Below are 19,915 nucleotides of genomic sequence, written 5' to 3' on the forward strand. Positions count from 1 at the left end.
TTTCAATCTCTCGGTCCCAGCTTTGATGCACCTGTACTGACCTCGCCTTCTGGATGGTAGCGGTGTGAACAGGCAGTGGCTTGGGTGGTTGATGTCCTTGATGATCATTTAATGTTATTGGAGAATCCAGTGAGTTCTGGTAGTCTTTAATAGTTAATTCTAAGATTTGTATTTGGTCATGTATATGTTTTTGCTGTTTGGTCTTTGTTATAGAGACAAAAAGATTGGAGAAGTGGTTTATCCATAGATCTCTGTTTTGGATAGATAACTATTCGCATTGTTGTTTGTTTAGAGTTTTCCAATTTTCACAGAAGTGGTTAGATTCTATGGATTCTTCAATTATATTGAGCTGATTTCTCTCTCTGTCTTTCTTCCTCTCTACCTTTCTACCTCTCTCACTCTCTCTTTCTTTCTCTCTACCTAACTTCCTCTCTTTCCAGGTCACTGCTCATTCTAGTTGTGGGGAGAACACGCACCACTTACTTCTCATGTACTTTCCACCCAGCCGTTAATGTTAACGTTCCACCCAGCCGTTAATGTTAACGTTCCACCCAGCCGTTAATGTTAACGTTCCACCCAGCCGTTAATGTTAACGTTCCACCCAGCCGTTAATGTTAACGTTCCACCCAGCCGTTAATGTTAACATTCCACCCAGCCGTTAATGTTAACATTCCACCCAGCCGTTAATGTTAACGTTCCATCCAGCCGTTAATGTTAACATTCCATCCAGCCGTTCCATCCAGCCGTTAATGTTAACATTCCACCCAGCCGTTAATGTTAACGTTCCACCCAGCCGTTAATGTTAACGTTCCACCCAGCCGTTAATGTTAACGTTCCACCCAGCTGTTAATGTTAACGTTCCACCCAGCCGTTAATGTTAACATTCCACCCAGCCGTTAATGTTAACGTTCCACCCAGCCGTTAATGTTAACGTTCCATCCAGCCGTTAATGTTAACGTTCCATCCAGCTGTTAATGTTAACGTTCCACCCAGCCGTTAATGTTAACGTTCCACCCAGCCGTTAATGTTAACATTCCATCCAGCCGTTAATGTTAACATTCCACCCAGCCGTTAATGTTAACATTCCATCCAGCCGTTCCACCCAGCCGTTAATGTTAACGTTCCACCCAGCCGTTAATGTTAACGTTCCATCCAGCCGTTAATGTTAACGTTCCACCCAGCCGTTAATGTTAACGTTCCATCCAGCCGTTAATGTTAACGTTCCACCCAGCTGTTAATGTTAACGTTCCATCCAGCCGTTAATGTTAACGTTCCACCCAGCCGTTAATGTTAACGTTCCATCCAGCCGTTAATGTTAACATTCCACCCAGCCGTTAATGTTAACGTTCCACCCAGCCGTTAATGTTAACGTTCCACCCAGCCGTTAATGTTAACGTTCCACCCAGCCGTTAATGTTAACGTTCCACCCAGCCGTTAATGTTAACATTCCATCCAGCCGTTAATGTTAACGTTCCACCCAGCCGTTAATGTTAACGTTCCATCCAGCCGTTAATGTTAACATTCCATCCAGCCGTTCCATCCAGCCGTTAATGTTAACATTCCACCCAGCCGTTAATGTTAACGTTCACCCAGCCGTTAATGTTAACGTTCCACCCAGCCGTTAATGTTAACGTTCACCCAGCTGTTAATGTTAACGTTCCACCCAGCCGTTAATGTTAACATTCCACCCAGCCGTTAATGTTAACGTTCCACCCAGCCGTTAATGTTAACGTTCCATCCAGCCGTTAATGTTAACGTTCCATCCAGCTGTTAATGTTAACGTTCCACCCAGCCGTTAATGTTAACGTTCCACCCAGCCGTTAATGTTAACATTCCATCCAGCCGTTAATGTTAACATTCCACCCAGCCGTTAATGTTAACATTCCATCCAGCCGTTCCACCCAGCCGTTAATGTTAACGTTCCACCCAGCCGTTAATGTTAACGTTCCATCCAGCCGTTAATGTTAACGTTCCACCCAGCCGTTAATGTTAACGTTCCATCCAGCCGTTAATGTTAACGTTCCACCCAGCTGTTAATGTTAACGTTCCATCCAGCCGTTAATGTTAACGTTCACCCAGCCGTTAATGTTAACGTTCCATCCAGCCGTTAATGTTAACGTTCCATCCAGCCGTTAATGTTAACGTTCCATCCAGCCGTTAATGTTAACGTTCCATCCAGCCGTTAATGTTAACGTTCCATCCAGCCGTTAATGTTAACGTTCCATCCAGCCGTTAATGTTAACGTTCCACCCAGCCGTTAATGTTAACGTTCCATCCAGCCGTTAATGTTAACGTTCCACCCAGCCGTTAATGTTAACGTTCCATCCAGCCGTTAATGTTAACGTTCCACCCAGCCGTTAATGTTAACGTTCCATCCAGCCGTTAATGTTAACTTTCCATACAGCCGTTAATGTTAACGTTCCATCCAGCCGTTAACGTTCCATCCAGCCGTTAATGTTAACATTCCATCCAGCCGTTAATGTTAACGTTCCATCCAGCCGTTAATGTTAACATTCCATCCAGCCGTTCCACCCAGCCGTTAATGTTAACGTTCCACCCAGCCGTTAATGTTCCATCCTAAAGGTTTGGGGTCACTTAGAAATGTCCTTGTTTTTGAAAGACAAGCAATTTTTGTTGTTCATTAAAAAAACATCAAATTGATCAGAAATACAGTGTAGACATTGTTAATGTTGTAAATGACTATTGAAGCTGGAAATGGCTGATTTTTAATGGAATATCTACATAGGTGTACAGATGCCCATTATCAGCAACCATCACTCCTGTGTTCCAATGGCACGTTGTGTTAGCTAACCCAAATTTATCATTTTAAAAGGCTCATTAGAAAACCCTTTTGCAATTATATTAGCACAAATGAAAACTGTTGTTTGATTAAAAAAGCAATAACACTGGCCTTCTTTAGACTCGTTGAGTATCTGGAGCATCGCCGATCCACCTTTCATTATCCATTTGTTTTGTCTTGTTTTCCCGCACACCTGGTTTGCATTCCCTCATTACTCGTCTTGCATATAAACCTCTGTTTCCCCCCATGTCTGTATGTGGAATTGTTATGTGTAAATGTATGTGTACTCCAGGCTGGTTTGCGCCGGGTTATTGTAACCCGTATGTGTTTAGTTTTCTGAGTGCCGTGTTTTGTTCGCCTCAATAGAGGGCTCCGTTTGCTACCCATTTCTGCTCTCCGGCGCCTGACTTTCCTGCAGCCAGTTACGCACTCCTTCACAGAATTCCACACCAGAATTATGGAGTCAGCAGGAGCAGGTACCCCTAGTAGCAGAGTCGAGGAGTGCGTCAAGGAGCACGCGGCGATGCTTCACCATCTCGGCGCCGCCATGGACCAAGTCGTCCAGATGATGGACCGCTGGGAGAGACAGGGAGTCCCTCCAGCTCCCCCACCAGCACAACAGGGGTCTTCACTACTCACCCCCTCCACACCCGGTTCCAGTGGGATTCGTCTCGCACTTCCCAGGGAGTGCGATGGGACGGCCGCACGCTGCCAGGGTTTCCTGCTGCAGCTGGATTTATACCTGGCGACCGTTCACCCGGCTCCCTCGGGCCGTGAGAAGGTGTCCGCCCTCGTCTCGTGCCTCTCGGGGAAAGCTCTGGAGTGGGCCAACGCTATGTAGGGAGAAGGAGATGCGGCGCTGGACCACTTCGAGGATTTTACCCAACGCTTCCGGGCCGTCTTCGACCACCCGCCCGAGGGTAGAGCGGCGGGTGAACGGCTCTTCCACCTGAGGCAGGGGACGAGGAGCGCCCAGGAGTTCGCGATGGACTTTCGGTCCCTGGCCGCCGGCGCGGGATGGAACGACAGGGCCCTGATCGACCACTATCGCTGCAGTTTGCGCGAGGACGTCCGTCGGGAGTTGGCCTGCAGGGACACCACCCTCACCTTTGACCAGCTGGTGGACCTGTCCATTCGGCTGGATAACCTGCTGGCTACCTGCGGACGTCCAGATCGGGATCTGTCGGTTCCATCCCCCAGCACCACCGCTCCGCTACCCATGGAGCTGGGAGGTGCTGCGCTCAGGGAGACAGGAAGAGGTTCCTTCCAGTGCATCATCTGTGGCTGCAGAGGTCACACTGCCGGTCGGGTTGGTTCCTGTGACATAGAAGTCCGTCACTGGCCGCGGGCAGCATTTGGTACTTTAACGCACGCACACATTCATCACTCCTCCCTGCTCCATTATCAGATAAGTTAACAATGTGGGTCGACACACAAGTTAACTTCTCTATCTTAGTACATACATTTCACACTTACGTCAGTAACCGATTAGGGTATAAAGAAATAAACAGACAAGTGTTCATATTTAATATAAGCAATATTTATTATACTTAGATGTTATGGATGAGCGCGTTGTTTGTTCTGTTCCTCTCTCTCTCTCCATCTCTGTAGTTTACGGGTATGCTGGATAAGGACCCGAGCTGAGGGAATTGGGCTGACTTTGTAGTGCCTGTCCGGAATGGCTCATTAATGTAAATGAGATGTTGGTTGACACTGTCAGTAGTGATGTAATTTTGTAAATGTTATATTTTGATGTTGTTTCATAAATGTGTTGCAATGTATATATTTTGGTATGTGTAGATAAATGGAAACTGTAGGTTGAATAGGTAATTGCTTAATTAATTAGTGTTAATTGTTCTGAGGGGAGGGGCTACCCCTACAAAAGGAGCCTCTCTTTCAGTTCATGGAGAGGCATTTTGGATTGAGCTGTGGATGGGGCAGCATTGTTTTTAGCGGCCCCATAAGGTATATGTTTGATGGCAGTGCTGTTGTTTTTGTTCCGGAATCACTATGTAAATAAACACCTTTGCACAGAAGAACTTTTGCGGCTCCGCCATCTTTTTATTTTTTATAGAGGTTAGGTTTTCCAGTTTAGCCTTCTGGCCTACTCTACGTGACAGTTCCTCTGTCGTCCGGGTTGATGAATGCTCCATCAGTCTTCCAAGCCTTTGTGGACGAGATTTTCAGGGACCTGCACGGGCAGGGTGTAGTGTTGTATATCGATGACATTCTGATATACTCCGCTGCACGTGCCGAGCATGTGTCCTTGATGCACAAGGTCCTTGGTCGACTGTTGGAGCATGACCTGTATGTCAAGGCTGCGAAATGCCTGGTCTTCCAGCAGTCCGTCTCCTTCCTAGGATACCGCATTTCCACCTCAGGGGTGGAGATGGAGAGTGACCGCATTTCAGCCGTGTGTAATTGGCCGACTCCCACCACAGTAAAGGAGGTGCAGCGGTTTCTAGGATTTGCCAATTACTACCGGAGGTTTATCTGGGGTTTTGGTCAGGTAGCGGCTCCCATTACCTCACTGCTAAAGGGGGGTCCGGTACGTTTGCAGTGGTCGGCTGAGGCGGATAGGGCTTTTGATCACCTAAGGGCTCTGTTTACCTCGGCGCCCGTGCTGGCCCATCCGGATCCTTCTTTGGGGTTCACGGTGGAGGTGGATGCGTCCGAGGCTGGGATAGGAGCCGTGCTCTCTCAGCGCTCGGGCACGCCACCGAAGCTCTGCCCCTGTGCCTTCTCGAAGAAGCTCAGCCCGGCGGAGCAAAACTATGATGTGGGGGACCGGGAGCTGTTGGCTGTCGTCAAAGCGTTGAAGACGTGGAGACATTGGCTTGAGGGGGCTACACACCCTTTTCTCATCTGGACTGACCACCGCAACCTGGAGTACATCCGGGCAGTGAGGAGACTGAATCCTTGTCAGGCAAGGTGGGCCATATTTTTCACCCGTTTTGTTTTCACATTTTCTTACAGACCAGGTTCCCAGAATGTGACGGCAGACGCACTGTCCCGGCTGTATGACACAGAGGAGCGGCCCATGGATCCTACCTCCATACTCCCGGCCTCCTGCCTGGTGGCGCCGGTAGTATGGGAGCTGGACGTGGACATTGAGCAGGCGTTACGTGTAGAGCCCGCTCCCCTCCAGTGTCTCGCTGGGTGTCTGTACGTTCCGTCTGCTGTCCGTGACCGGCTGATCTATTGGGCTCACACGTCCCCCTCCTTGGTCATCCAGGGATCGGTCGGACAGTGCGCTGTTTGACTGAGAAGTACTGGTGGTCCACCTTGGCTAAGGACGTGAGGGTTTATGTTTCCTCCTGCTCGGTGTGCGCCCAGTGTAAGGCTCCTAGGCACCTGCCCAGAGGTAAGCTACACCCCAAACCCGTTACACAACGGCCTTGGTCGCACCTGTCGATTGATTTTCTTACCGATCTCCCCCTCACAGGGTAACACCACGATCCTGGTTGTTGTGGACCTTTTCTCTAAGTCCTGTCACCTCCTCCCTCTGCCCGGTCTTCCTACGGCCCTACAGACTGCGGAGGCCTTGATTACGCACGTCTTCCAGCATTACGGGGTGCCTGAGTATATAGTGTCTGATCGAGGTCCCCAGTTCACTTCGAGGGTCTGGAGGGCGTTCATGGAATGTCTGGGGGTCTCGATCAGCCTTACCTCAGCACGGCCCGCCATCTCGTCAATCGACGTCACCGGTCTTCTAGCCATCGCCGATCCACCTTTCATTTTCCATTTGTTTTGTCTTGTTTTCCCGCACACCTGGTTTGCATTCCCTCATTACTCGTCTTGCATATAACCCTCTGTTTCCACCCATATCTGTGTGTGGAATTGTTATGTGTAAATATATGTGTACTTCAGGCTGGTTTGCGCCGGGTTATTGTAACCCGTATGTGTTTAGTTTTCTAAGTGCCGTGTTTTGTTCGCCTCAATAGAGGGCTCCGTTTGCTACCCATTTCTGCTCTCCGGCGCCTGACTTCCCTGCAGCCAGTAACATAATTGCAAAAGGGTTTTCTAATAATCAATTAGCCTTTTAAAATGATAAACTTGGATTAGCTAACACAACGTGCCATTGGAACACAGGAGTGAGGGTTGCTGATAATGGGTCTCTGTACGCCTATGTAGATATTCCATTAAAAATTAGCCGTTTCCAGCTACAATAGTCATTTACAACATTAACAATGTCTACTCTGTATTACTGATCAACTTGATGTTATTTTAATGGATGAAAAATGTGCTTTTCTTTCAAAAACAAGGACAGTTCTAAGTGAGCCCAAACTTTGGAATGGTAGTGTATGTTCTAAATATATGGATATAAGTTGTACAATTGCCAGGTCTATTGTTTGCTCTAATCCTATAGTGACTCTTGGGGGTGAGTTCCATCTCATAACCCCCAGGGGAGAGTTAGCCCACTCACCCCTGAGAATGTATGTCTTAGACTGGGGTCTGCATTCCCTCCCTGCCCCCTGGTCATGTTTTTAGACGTGAGGAATTCACAGACCACTAATGGCTCTACCTAATTGCAGGTTACCACTGATCCACTGCATTGAAGATTAGAGGAAATATCACCAGTGATGCAGCTAATTACAGAAGAGGGATCTATTATTTGAGAACCTTTTTTAACCTTTATGGTTTTTGGTTGCATTTTTCTGTTCTTGAATGGACAGATTGTAGTATTTTTTGCATGTTGGTTGTATTTCTTACCATGCATTATTAGGAATTCGTTCAGAATGAGATTGAGATGCCACTGTATTAGCCTAATTTAATGAAGACTTTATTTTTGCAAGTGAGACCACTTTTATGTGTTTTAGGACTAGTCATTTGTTCCTTGACGGAGCCTAAATTTTGATGTTATTTTCAGCAGTAAACCAAGGAATGGTTCATGAATATCACAAGTAATGTTCTTTCTTCTTCAATATTCTCAGTGACTGTGAACAGACTCAAAAAGCTCATTGAATCTGTTCCTACAGTCTTTGCCATTTCAAAGATAATTGAATTAGAACTGCCACCCTGTTTCTCCTCCAGCTATGGTTGGAGTTGGTACTGACAGACACACACACACACACACACACACACACACACACACACACACACACAGGGGCGAAAATCTGACATCAACTTTGGAGGGGACAATTACATTAAATTTTCTCAAGAGCAATTCTTGAGGGGGACACCAAAAGTAGTGCTGTAACGCATAGCCTACGTTGTAATATGTTAAATGTATATTGAGGAACCATACTACTACTGGATAATTGATAGGTACAGTAGTTAACAGAAGGGTTGTCCCAACTTGTTCAAATGTTTAAATCATCATAATACTACTACTAATAATAGTTATAGCAGTGTTCCTTATCAGTCCAGTATGTCTGCAGGTATTTGTATTTACAACCAGCAATACCAAGAAAAGCCAGTAGGTGGCAATGGTACTGTACACTGTATGGGTGCAGTTTTCGTAAATACAATGAACATGGTGTGATCTCGTCTAAAATAATCTCCATTGAGTAACATCACAAAGTTGTTCTTCGTATTGAATTGACCTTTTAATTTTACTTTTTCTGATACATTTATAAAGTCATTAAATATGTGCCACTGGCCTGAGTCTACTACAATAGCTTTACAAGAACAAAAAGCTAAAAATAAGTACAGTTCTAAAAGCAAAATAACTACTTCAATGAATAACCCAAATAAATCAACCAAAATATCCTTCAGTCTGTGTCTCAACTCTTCAAACAGCAGCTATGGACAAGTATGTCACACAAAGTATGACATTTTAAATAAAATAACATGAAATAAATAATTAGTAAGTGTACTGTCATGTACTAAAGCCTCCTGAGGACCTCTGCTGCCTCTCCACTGCTGCTACAGGGGTATTTGTTGTGAAAGAGAGGGATCTGCACTGAAAGAGAATCTATGTTTAGCTCTGGGTACTGATCTAGAGACTCATCCAACTCCCCCGTGAGAAGCGCTCTTTCCAACTTTTGCAGGACGTTTAGACTGTCCTGGTCAGAACGGTCGCCAAACTGAACCTCCACACCATCCAACACAAAAAATTCTGCCCTATAGTGATCCACTGCTTTGCCAGCAAATCGTCTTGAGTGTGTCTCAATGGATTCAATAGAGTCAATCAATGTTGTTGCTTTCTCATACAGTGCAAGGTAGCTTTCGTCATTTCTCTTGCCCCTAAGAGATGACCGCACACACTCGACTGCAGCCTGCATACCAGAGACAGTCTGAGTTTTCTTCTGCAGTGAAATGTTTAGACATTCAAGCTCTCCAAGAACAGCAGAGGCAAGTGTGAGGCCCAACACAGTCTTGCCTTTGCTGAAGTGCTCGAATAAGCCACTGGCGGTTGAAGCTGTCTTGGATGCAGTTGTTGCCATCTCCTCTAGGCTGCTTAGTACCCGCTCATACTGCCCTAGCACAGCTCTAATAGCAGTATTCCGCACAGTCCACCTCGTTGGACATAGGGGTTTCAGGGTGGTCAGATTTGTATCTTTGGACGTGGCAATTGATTCAAACATGCTCTTAAACTTTCCTGACTGGCCATAGAGGACACCTAACTGATGGACCCAAGAAAGGGAATCCCGGATCAGTGGGGAGGCTGTGCAGCCAGCCTGTGTAATCAGATTACACAGTGTGCTCCACAATGCACATAGAGGGCTAATGGCTGCTGCCTCCTCACAATTGCCTGTGCACCTGTGTATTTTCCTGCCATGTTTAGAGTCACCATCGTAGCTCTGCCCACGTAAGCCAGACATGGGCAAATTGAGCCTCAACAACACATCAGTTGCCACTTTCGCAATGCCCTCGCCTGTTGTCTCCGACACCCTGTATAGCCCAATAAACTCCTTGTGAGGGACAAGGTCATGGTCAACATAACGCAGGCAGACACTCTCCTGTTCAGCACCAGAGACATCTTGAGTACCATCAACAATTACTGAAAATTGTACAATCGGAAGAGACCTAATCTCAGCTGCAATGCCTTGAATGACTGTATTGGCCATGATGTTCAGGATTTAATTCTGTACTCCTAACTACCGGTACCCAAAACTACACAATTAATCAAAACAGCAATACCATTGCCTTAAACAAATCTTAGTTCAGTCACCAGTTTAAGTTGAGAGTGGGGGTATCTATGGCATTTTCCAATTATGTCCCTATTTTACAAGATAACAAAAAATTAGAACCTTTCATAATGTTGCCAAACAAAGACTCAACAAACTTACCTGAGACTCCCTGTCTCTGCCAGTCTGTCCCTGCATATCTGTCCCCAACTCTGCTGTCTGTGTGCCAACTGTTGCCTGCTCTGCCTAATGACATCAATGTGAAACATTTCTATTAGCATTTCACTTCTTTCTTATGAACATTTTATCAACTAGTCTTTGAGATATTAGGCTACTAGGGTTCTTACTTTGCGTTTTGGTGTACTGAAAAATACTCTGATGTCCGTCTTTTTTATTTTTTCTGCCATTTTTCTACCTGGCTGGCTACACACACACACAGTGTGTAGGTTATTTACAGTAGGAGATGGGCTTCTATCATCTTATCTTCTATCATTCTATATGGACTTCGATCTAAAAGGTAGCTAGCAAATGTGAAACGGATTAAAATGACAAGAGTTGACAGATGTATGAGTTCACCATTTACACAACATATGCAGCAACCTTTTGTAATTTTAATAGTTTGTTTCATATTGGCTGGCTTCCAACAATAGCTGAATTTGCAAAGCTAGTGAGCGCCAATTCCGTTTCAGTGGTGTTTGCTATAATCTTTGTTACCCGAGTTAAATAAAGTTGAAATAAAATAAATAAAAGTTCCCTTGCGACAATTTAGCTTTTGCAACGAGACCATTAAATATATTTAAGACCATTGTCTTAAAATTAGAACCTGTTCAGTTTGGATTTCAGTTTATCGCTAACCTTATCACAGGGACTTTGAAGCACTAACTTACATCATCTGCATGCTGATTTCGGAATAAATTGACGATAGCAAAGATTCCATCTTTGACGAGGCCACATAAATGTAATAGGTACTAGCTAGCTTAATAGTTAATATTTGCGCGCTACCTCTGCATATTCAGCTAGTGTGTGTGCGCGATTGACTGGCTAACCTCACGTCAGTTACGTGCATTGAGTGCCTCTCAGACAGTAGATACGACCTCTCTGTTACCTAGCAAGTTAAGGAACTGGCAGTGGATCAAACCATTGTGAGGCAAAGGGTGGGGGTGTCGCAATCTTTTGAAACTTAAAAACGCGCTATTAAGTGTCTATAATCAGCACAATTGCTTTCATTGCGTATTATTAATATTATTTAAATTACATAGTTATGTTTCAGTGATATATTGGGGGGGACAAATCATATTTTTCCCAGGATGGGGGGGTCGTGTCCCCCCCGTCCCCCCGGGATTTCCGCCCCTGCACACACACACACACACACACACACACACACACACATACTCCCCCCCCCCCCTCCCCCCCTAAACACCCTGTGACACATAATTAAGGTTGTAGGTGATAGTTTAGTCTTTGGTAATCTGTCATTACCAACAACTGTACAGGAAAGTTTTAAGCTCTTAACCTAATTTCTCTTCAGTACAGTAAATGAGTATGGCTTCAGTACCTATATTATCCCTGCTTTACCTGAGCCTAGGGACATAATAGGACAGCTTCCTGCCTTAGTGGAGGAATGTCCTTTGTTCTAGATGGGTAGGTCTAGATGGGGGTTGGTATCTGAGAGAGAAGACATTTACAATCCTATTAGATGTGTAAGTTTGAATTTTCTCTCAATGAGAGCATAATGAGATGCTGTCAACATGATCCTTCTGCTCCAAATAATCTGCCACATTTCAGATAGCCCACAGGTAATGATTTATCTATTGTGTAATTGGTCGTCAAACTATACAAGTCAGTTGATGAGCATGTGTAGCTGCTGGTTATAGGACTTCACTGGATTTATCCAATAGAGGCTTTGGGGAGGGCGAGTTACACCCTGTGCGCATGCTTGAGGAGAGGGGGACAGAAAAATTACTCCGTTTTCTCAGTGGTGATTTGAGGGGTAGCGGGACAAGAAAAGCGTGAGGAGCAAAACCCTACCATAAGGAACCGCACAGTCTCACGGAGAGGAAGCACACCAAAAATGTTGCTATTTCAAATTGCGACCCTGCTATGTAAGTTTATTATTTTTATCATTTTGAAATGTTTTCTGTAGAACGCATGTCCAACATTGAGTCAACTGAAAGTGCATAATGATACACTTTGCATGTAGTCTAATGAAGAAAATACAGTTAAGCATATTTAAATGGCTATTAGTTCTAAAAGTTTAAATAGTCAACGCTTCGTAGGCTAATTTCAGTTATCATATGTGGAATTGTTTGTATTTTTTGTTTGACTATGACACATATTGTTCTTGTTATAAACTCGGCATGAAACAATTAAAGAACTTCATGTGGCATTAATATAAATCAAAGACCCATTGAAATGGAAGGTTTATATCCTGTTTTTCAGATTGTGTTTTCGACTAAAACGTACATTTTTATGGGACAGGGAGACCAAAGCTCTGAGCACTTTTCGTTAGTATTTTATTCAAATACTTGGGCTATTTTATCTAATAGCCCTCTTGTCTTTGACATTTTTGTACAATAAAACGTCCCTCCACAACCTGTATTGAATAAATCCCATTGTTCAATATTGCCTCTTCGTGTTGCCGCAGGCGCGTGCGTCCTTGCCCAGGTACCAGAGTTCAGCGATGTGTGCACAGAGGGGAGCTGCTACCCCGCCACCGGAGACCTTCTCATCGGCAGAGCCCACCAACTCTCTGCCAACTCCACATGCGGCCTCCACCGGCCCGAGCCGTTTTGTATCGTCAGTCATTTACAGGTAAATGCTTCTGGCACAAGTGCAGAGACTATTTGGACTAGACCCCATGTGTTATTATAGGCCTATATACTTCATTATCTATCACACAAATATTGTTATGCCAAGTTGACAACAGTTCAATCAATGGTCAATAGGATTTGTTATTATTTCACTGGCACGAGCGTGTAAAAGTACTGATATTCAATATTCACGAAAAGCAAGCTCTGATTTGTTGTGCCTCTCGGCAGCATTTGGAGTCTCTCATTCATGCCTGTAGTAGCGAGGGAGATAAGCAATACATAGATATGCTCCATAATAAAGCATTCCTGGAATTGCTAACTTGAGGGTGTTTGCTCTTGGAAATGGGAAATATAGTTTTGACCTTGTGAAAATTTGTGTTGAGAATAAAATGATGCTATATTCATTGTCGTGCGTGCCTGGATTCCTTTCCCAAGTAATCTAGGCTACTACTAAACAAAGTAACAGTGTGCAAAGAGGCACAAAACAGGCTATGTGGTTAACTCAAAATTAAACATTAATTACAGTATCACATATTAAATGATAACATTGTTTCATTTCCTCAGTAAGAAAAGCTCCCCTATTTATTTTAATGGGGAATAAATGCATGCTCAAAATGAAAATTCTCTTGCCGTGGGCAATGTGGCGTTCAGATTTCATAATAACTACTGTAAGGTTTACAGTCAATCACTTGTCTGTTGGGGGTGGAATATATAAATGGGATATATTCCAAATATCCCTTGGGCTTTTATTGTCAATACAAGGACTTCCTTTCACATATTTTTTCTTAAACTCCTGCTTTCTCAATATGAGCGTAGGAGTGGGAAAGATGTTTAGGATTTGGGAAGGATTGGTTTAGGAGTTGCACGACCCTCTGAGTTGTCTAGACTGCTTCCTGGATCACACAATCATTCTAGAAGCATTATTGAGGTTCAGAACAACAATGACTTCAATGACTTGAAAGTGGCTGTGCCAGCAGCTTGGATGCATGGGGGCTCATTATATTAGCACAGACATTCCATGGTTAGAGATATCCAAACCATCAAACAACCATCACTTGAAGAGCCACCATCAAATACTTTTGCCGTGCACTTACATGAAAATAAATGGTTGCCTTGCTTGAGACATCATCCTATTTTTATCAGTATCCACCTAAATCAAATGTACTAGAAATGGCTGATTCTTGTTCTCCACCACCTTAACTGTAGAGTATTTGTGAACACTTCTATGATGTGTTGAGCATATTTTTAAAGCAGGGGTGTCAAATTCATTTCATGGAGGGCCTAGTGTCTGCAGGTTTTTCTTTTTTCCTTTCAATTAAGCCCTAGACAACCAGGTGTGGGGAGTTCCTTACTAATCAGTGACCTTAATTCATCAAGTACAAGGTAGGAGCGAAAACACACAGGCACACTCGGCCCTCCATGGAATGAGTTTTACGTGTGATTTAAAGTATGGTATGCCCTGAGCATGCAAAGAATTTAAAATGGAAATCTAATATAATTAAATGAATTACATTTATGTCACCACTGAAGGAGAGAGAAACCAGATCGTGTCAGTGAAAGGCGTGATCCAACAGGGTTACATTTCTTATCAAACACATATCTATGTGCTGGAATTCAAACGAGTGTGTGTGGCAGTGGACACACTACTATGTTGCATGGTCTGGATGTATAGAAGGTTTACAATCTTGTAAAGTTGTTTTCTTGTCAAGTGGTGAAAAGACGTTGGAAGGAAATCCAGATGGTGCTGAATTTGAACCCTTGAGCATGTGTATACATACACACACACACACCCACAAGCACACATAGTGTGTTTTCTGAACATCTGGTGGCCAAATGAAACCTGCATTGTCAGCAGCCTAAGGTAAGCCTTCACTGATGAGTGAGAACAGGGCAAGACAGACTCCTCATTTTAAAGTAGTTAAGGCCCTATTTAGCTCAATCACTTATTTCAGCATTCATATCTGCTCTTGATAAAAGACATCTATATCTGCTCTTGATAAAATACCCAATTTCAATGACTTCTGTATGAATGGGCTCTTCAAAGATGTTCATTATCTGTACCCTCACCTGATTGGGAGAAATCGGCTTGGCATCCCAAGAATCCCACTGACATTTTTATCTCTCTTTCTCCAAATCTTCACGGTCTCTTCAGGAAGAGAAGAAATGCTTTGTGTGTGACTCCACCGACGTCTATGTCAAAAGCGTGGTTAACGCCACCACCGGCCACCGGGTGGAGAATGTCGTGACCACATTCGCCCCCAACCGCCTGAAAACCTGGTGGCAGTCAGAGAATGGTGAGTTCTCGTGAGGAAAAAATGGTGGATGGCTAGTAGGTAGATGAGTTCAATTAAAGGCGAATCTGTCTTCTTTTCCCCCCTCAGTATATTTTCACCCTCCAATCCCTTACCTAACCCCTTTAATCAATGTGAGGGGAGACATCAAAGAGAAAGCAGAAATGGCTGACTTAGATGATGACCAGTTTATAAACTTTGGAATGACAGGATTAACCCATGGGGAATGATTACCTAGGTGGCTGTTAGATGAGGCGGGGCTACACCCTGTGTACTGGCGGCCCGTTTGCCGAATTTGGCCCATGGGTGGTTTTATTTGGCCCCCCACGTTTTCTGAGCAAAAAACATTTATTTGTAATTTTTATTGCTGGACATAATAGACTAAAAACACTAGGAAATCAGCTCTAAATGATTTTTATTTAAGAAATCAGTTCTCAACTATTCTCACGCTTTGTATAGAGAAACATGTAATCATATACAAAAGTAAGCAAGGTTTGAAAATATGTTTTAGTTAAACATTATACTGTATCTGTTCGGGCTTCTTGAGGTCAGTTTGCTATCTACAAATTATTTGTAATTATGTTCCGATCCCCTGACCATCCATCCACTCAAGACTATGTACCAAATCTATTCGTTTTAAAATGTTGATTACTTCTCCTTGCCATTATCATTCACCTGATGAAATGACAAAACATGTGCAAAACATGTCCCTGGGTTACGGTTTGCCTGGGAGGGTGTCCCTCGGAAAGAACAAGTTGAAGTCCCCTGGTTTTGAAGCATTGTTAATGATTACTAGGAGGCCAAAAGCATTGAAATCGCCCACAACTTAAATACAAATTCAGCTATCCCAAGTGCATCTTGCGTTGAAGAGTTAACTCCCAAAAAAGTGCTGGAAGGATATAAGATTCAGAAAGTAATCTGATAGGAGTTAGGGGAGGTTTGGCGGGGATAAAGCGGTGAGAATATTTCTCCGGAAGAACAGGAAGGAGGTTAATACTCACTAGTGGAGCGGCCAACTACACAGATGGGCCTGGCAAAAGAGACAGGGAATTTTCATTCATAATCCAGACATTACTGTACTAGATCCACTCTATTACAACACTGTCCCAGTAGGCCCCAGCTTAAAGCACAACCCTACCACCTTTTCTAACTGTCTTCTCCTCAAAAGCTGTGCCAGACCATCGCCCAAGAACACACAGATCCTACTACATTTGTTTTGTTAAATTGTATTTCGTTTGTTTTGTTTTTAAAGTGACTTTGAGATTCTACTTGTAATGAAAAGCGTTATATAAAATACATGTATTATTATTAATACAATTATAATTATTATAAGCACAGGTGAGGTTCCCCCAAAACTAATGTAAAACTGACACTCAATAGTCCCATTCTACAAAATAAGATTGGGGGGGGGGCATTAGTGCTTAGTTGATGAACTCTGTGTTGTTGCTAAAGTAACGCATGAATTGTATATAGTCTAATGATGAGTTTGCATATTTTCTCCTGTTATACATTGTTGCATATTGATAAGTGGTGGCTTGTTCTTGCTCTTATTGCTAAACAATAAACATAACCAATTAATATTAGTTTCACCAAAGAAATAGAGATATTTGAAATGGTTAAGTTGTTATTTGCTGCTTAACTACCTAGCAGCTATGCGTAAAACCCATTGCCCCATTTTTTGGCAAAGAAGAATGTCAGGAATCAGAAGGGCAGCCATGAGCTTTATATCATAGAACAGAACCAACCATGAAAAGACTATGAAGGGAGATGTTAAGAGTTAATGCATGTTTTTTGGTCCAGAAGATGCACTGTGAGGAGTGGATAAGTGTCATGTATAGTTAACCATTCCAGCCTGTGTTATGCTTGGCTCAATTGGAAACCTGTATGTACACTCATGTTTTTGTTTCTGTCTCTCCTTCCGCTCTCCACCCTCCCTGACTTCATCACGTTTTTAAATTCTATCCTTCCCTTGCTGTTTGACCCTGTATTTTTTTCTCTGTCCCTCCCTTTTAACATTTTTCGCCACCTCTTTTTTTCTCTTTCCCCCTGTCCTTTCCCTCCTTGTCTCTTTTCCCCCGCTTCTTCCTTCCTTCCCCAGGTCTTGAGAAAGTGACCATCCAGCTGAACTTGGAGGCAGAGTTTCATTTCACCCACCTCATCATGACCTTCAAGGTAACCAATGGGGAGGCCGGGTCAGAGGGCCCAATGTGGGGGAGCGTGGGTAGTGTGTAAGGGGATGCTGGCCGGACCGTCTACTCTGCAGATTATCACAAGGCTTAGCCTCGTGGGAGGTCTACCATACACACAAACACACACACACACACACACACACACACACACACACACACACACACACACACACACACACACACACACACACACACACACACACACACACACACACACACACACACACACACACACACACACACACACACACACACACACACACACACACAGCTGTGTGAGCCTGAGGAATGGAGAACAGACCGCCCACCCGTCTGGGGTTGTTCGCTCCACACAGATCTGGCCTGTATCACTTTACTCACAATTGCAGCTCGTTTATGCTGTGTAACAGGAATTTTGTAATACAGCCAATATTGAACTAAACTGTGACATCAATTTTGTGTGACAAATACAGCTGAAATAACAATTTGAGATTAATTTCAAGTTATGAATAAATGTACTGTGACAGACATACCCAATGGATAGCAGCTTATGATAGGAAGGATGTGAAGAAACATATCTTATGTCCCGACTATCCATAGATCTTTCAACATAAAGATGTTCCTGTAGTGTAACCAAATTGACATTGTAATTGTGGCATTATAGTATCTAATCTTTTTTGATCAGGTCACACCTAATATTGATACTATGCATGGCAGTCTCTCTTGGCTAAGAGTTTTAGGAAAGACTGACTGCGTCACTTCTTGTTTTTATAAGAAACATTAATGTGTTGGAAATTTACTTGCGCTATATAAGATGGAAGGGAGTTCCATGCACTCATGGCTATGTATAATACTGTATGTTTCCTTGAATTTGTTCTGGACCTGGGGACTGTGAAAAGACCCCTGGTGACATGTCTGGTGGGGTAAGTGTGTGTGTCAGTGCTGTGTGTAAGTTGACTATGCAAACAATTTGGAATTTCCAACACATTCATATTTCTTATAAAAACAAGAAGTGATGCAGTCAGTCCTTCCTCAACTCAAAATTCCTGTTATACAGCATAAATGAGCTGCAAATGTGAGTAAAGTAATACAGGCCAGACCTGGTTTCAAAAAACAAATAAAGCAAAATCTCAAGGCACAAAGGCTCTCCCCCATGTGACCTACTTGTTGTGTGTATGTACTGACCGGTATGTGGAACTGATAGATGCACACGTTTACTACATGTTCATGTTTTTAAATGTATGTCAATTGTAAAGTATTTTGTCTGTAATGTCTTGTTCGTTATATGTCAGACTCCAATAAGACTAGCTGTCGCCATTGGCGTTGGGTAATGGGGATCCTAATAAATCATAATACATTTCTCTCCTGGCTATGGTACTCACGTCATCTTTGATTACAGCAGATGATGTACGTTTAGAAAAAGTGGGCCATTTTCCAGATGTACTCATGGTCAAATTGCTGGTTGTAACCTCAGTGCATATGTATATCACCAGGATGCGTAAGTATGGTTTCTCCTCTATGACAGACCTTCCGGCCTGCTGCCATGGTGATTGAGCGGTCGGCTGACTTTGGGAAGAACTGGCAGGTGTACCGCTACTTCGCCTACGACTGTGAGTCAGCATTCCCTGCCATATCCTCGGGGCCCATGCAGAAAGTGGATGACGTCATCTGCGATTCACATTACTCCGACATCGAACCATCGACAGAGGGAGAGGTGTGTGTTTTGCATGACTGAGTAATAACTAATTACATATGACACAATATTCTGGATGTATTGAGAGAAAAGAAGCCATTTGAAAAAATTGTGTAATCCCACTGACCGTAAACCCATCTGTCTCTGTAGGTCATCTTCCGAGTTTTGGATCCAGTTTTCCGTATTGAAGATCCCTACAGCCCCAGAATCCAAAGTAAGTTCCAGCTATAATATGTGTACTTAATGATTTATGTCTGCTAATAAGTTATTATTATTATCCTTCCCATTTTTGGACAAATACCAGCTATGTGTTGCTTATTAACCAACTATACTGAAACTGCAAAATAAATGTCTACACACAATGACCTCAGGGCTACAAGCTAACGGCTAACACATGTCTCTTTCTCCTTTAGACATGTTGAAGATCACCAACCTGAGGGTGAAGTTCACCAAGCTGCACACACTGGGAGACAACCTGCTGGACTCCCGCATGGAGATCAAGGAGAAGTACTACTATGCTGTCTACGACTTGGTGGTACGGGGAAACTGCTTCTGCTACGGACACGCCTCCGAGTGCGCGCCCGTCGATGGCGCTGGGGATGTTGTTGAGGGAATGGTGAGTTCTCGATGATAAGATTATCCTAGTTTTCATCACTTACTACATAGTCCCACAAACCCGCCATCACCCAGTTGATTGCCTGTTTTGTTTTCTGTAGTACATCAGGTCTCCTTAGGTCAGTGGCGGTCGGTGCCGTTTAAGATGAGGTAGGACGCACATTTTTTTAAAGAGCATGGCTTTATTTCTGTTACAGCATATTGGATGACTATCATTCATATTCCATTCACCCAGCTCAATGTAACATCGATAGGTTTAGGCTACTACATGATTCTCAAATTTTCCCTATACAGACCATGGGGTTGCTACAACCTAGCCTATGAATGAAAGTTTACAACGTAGGTACACAGGTCGAGAGAAACATTTTGAGTAATCGAGGTGACAGACAGTGGCACATTCAATACTGCCTTGCATACACTTGCCTGCATCTAGCTCAGCTGTAACAAACTCATTCCACGGAGGGC

At 43.6% G+C, this 19,915-nt stretch overlaps 1 protein-coding gene across 1 annotated transcript in view; it reads left to right on the forward strand.

Moving 5' to 3' along the window:
- The first annotated feature begins 11,831 nt into the window (after positions 1-11,831).
- LOC100196267 (laminin subunit beta-1) overlaps positions 11,832-19,915 on the forward strand; it is a 36,659-nt gene continuing 28,575 nt past the window's right edge. Inside the window, exons 1-7 of the mRNA XM_045688425.1 lie at positions 11,832-11,975; positions 12,518-12,684; positions 14,836-14,977; positions 17,073-17,146; positions 18,668-18,856; positions 18,986-19,049; positions 19,249-19,451. Of these exons, the coding sequence (XP_045544381.1) occupies positions 11,945-11,975; positions 12,518-12,684; positions 14,836-14,977; positions 17,073-17,146; positions 18,668-18,856; positions 18,986-19,049; positions 19,249-19,451 (870 nt within the window). The 5' untranslated portion in view covers positions 11,832-11,944. The remainder of the gene's footprint in view (positions 11,976-12,517; positions 12,685-14,835; positions 14,978-17,072; positions 17,147-18,667; positions 18,857-18,985; positions 19,050-19,248; positions 19,452-19,915) is intronic.

Source organism: Salmo salar, chromosome ssa10 (assembly GCF_905237065.1).
Source record: "Salmo salar chromosome ssa10, Ssal_v3.1, whole genome shotgun sequence".
NCBI classification, from domain to species: domain Eukaryota; kingdom Metazoa; phylum Chordata; class Actinopteri; order Salmoniformes; family Salmonidae; genus Salmo; species Salmo salar.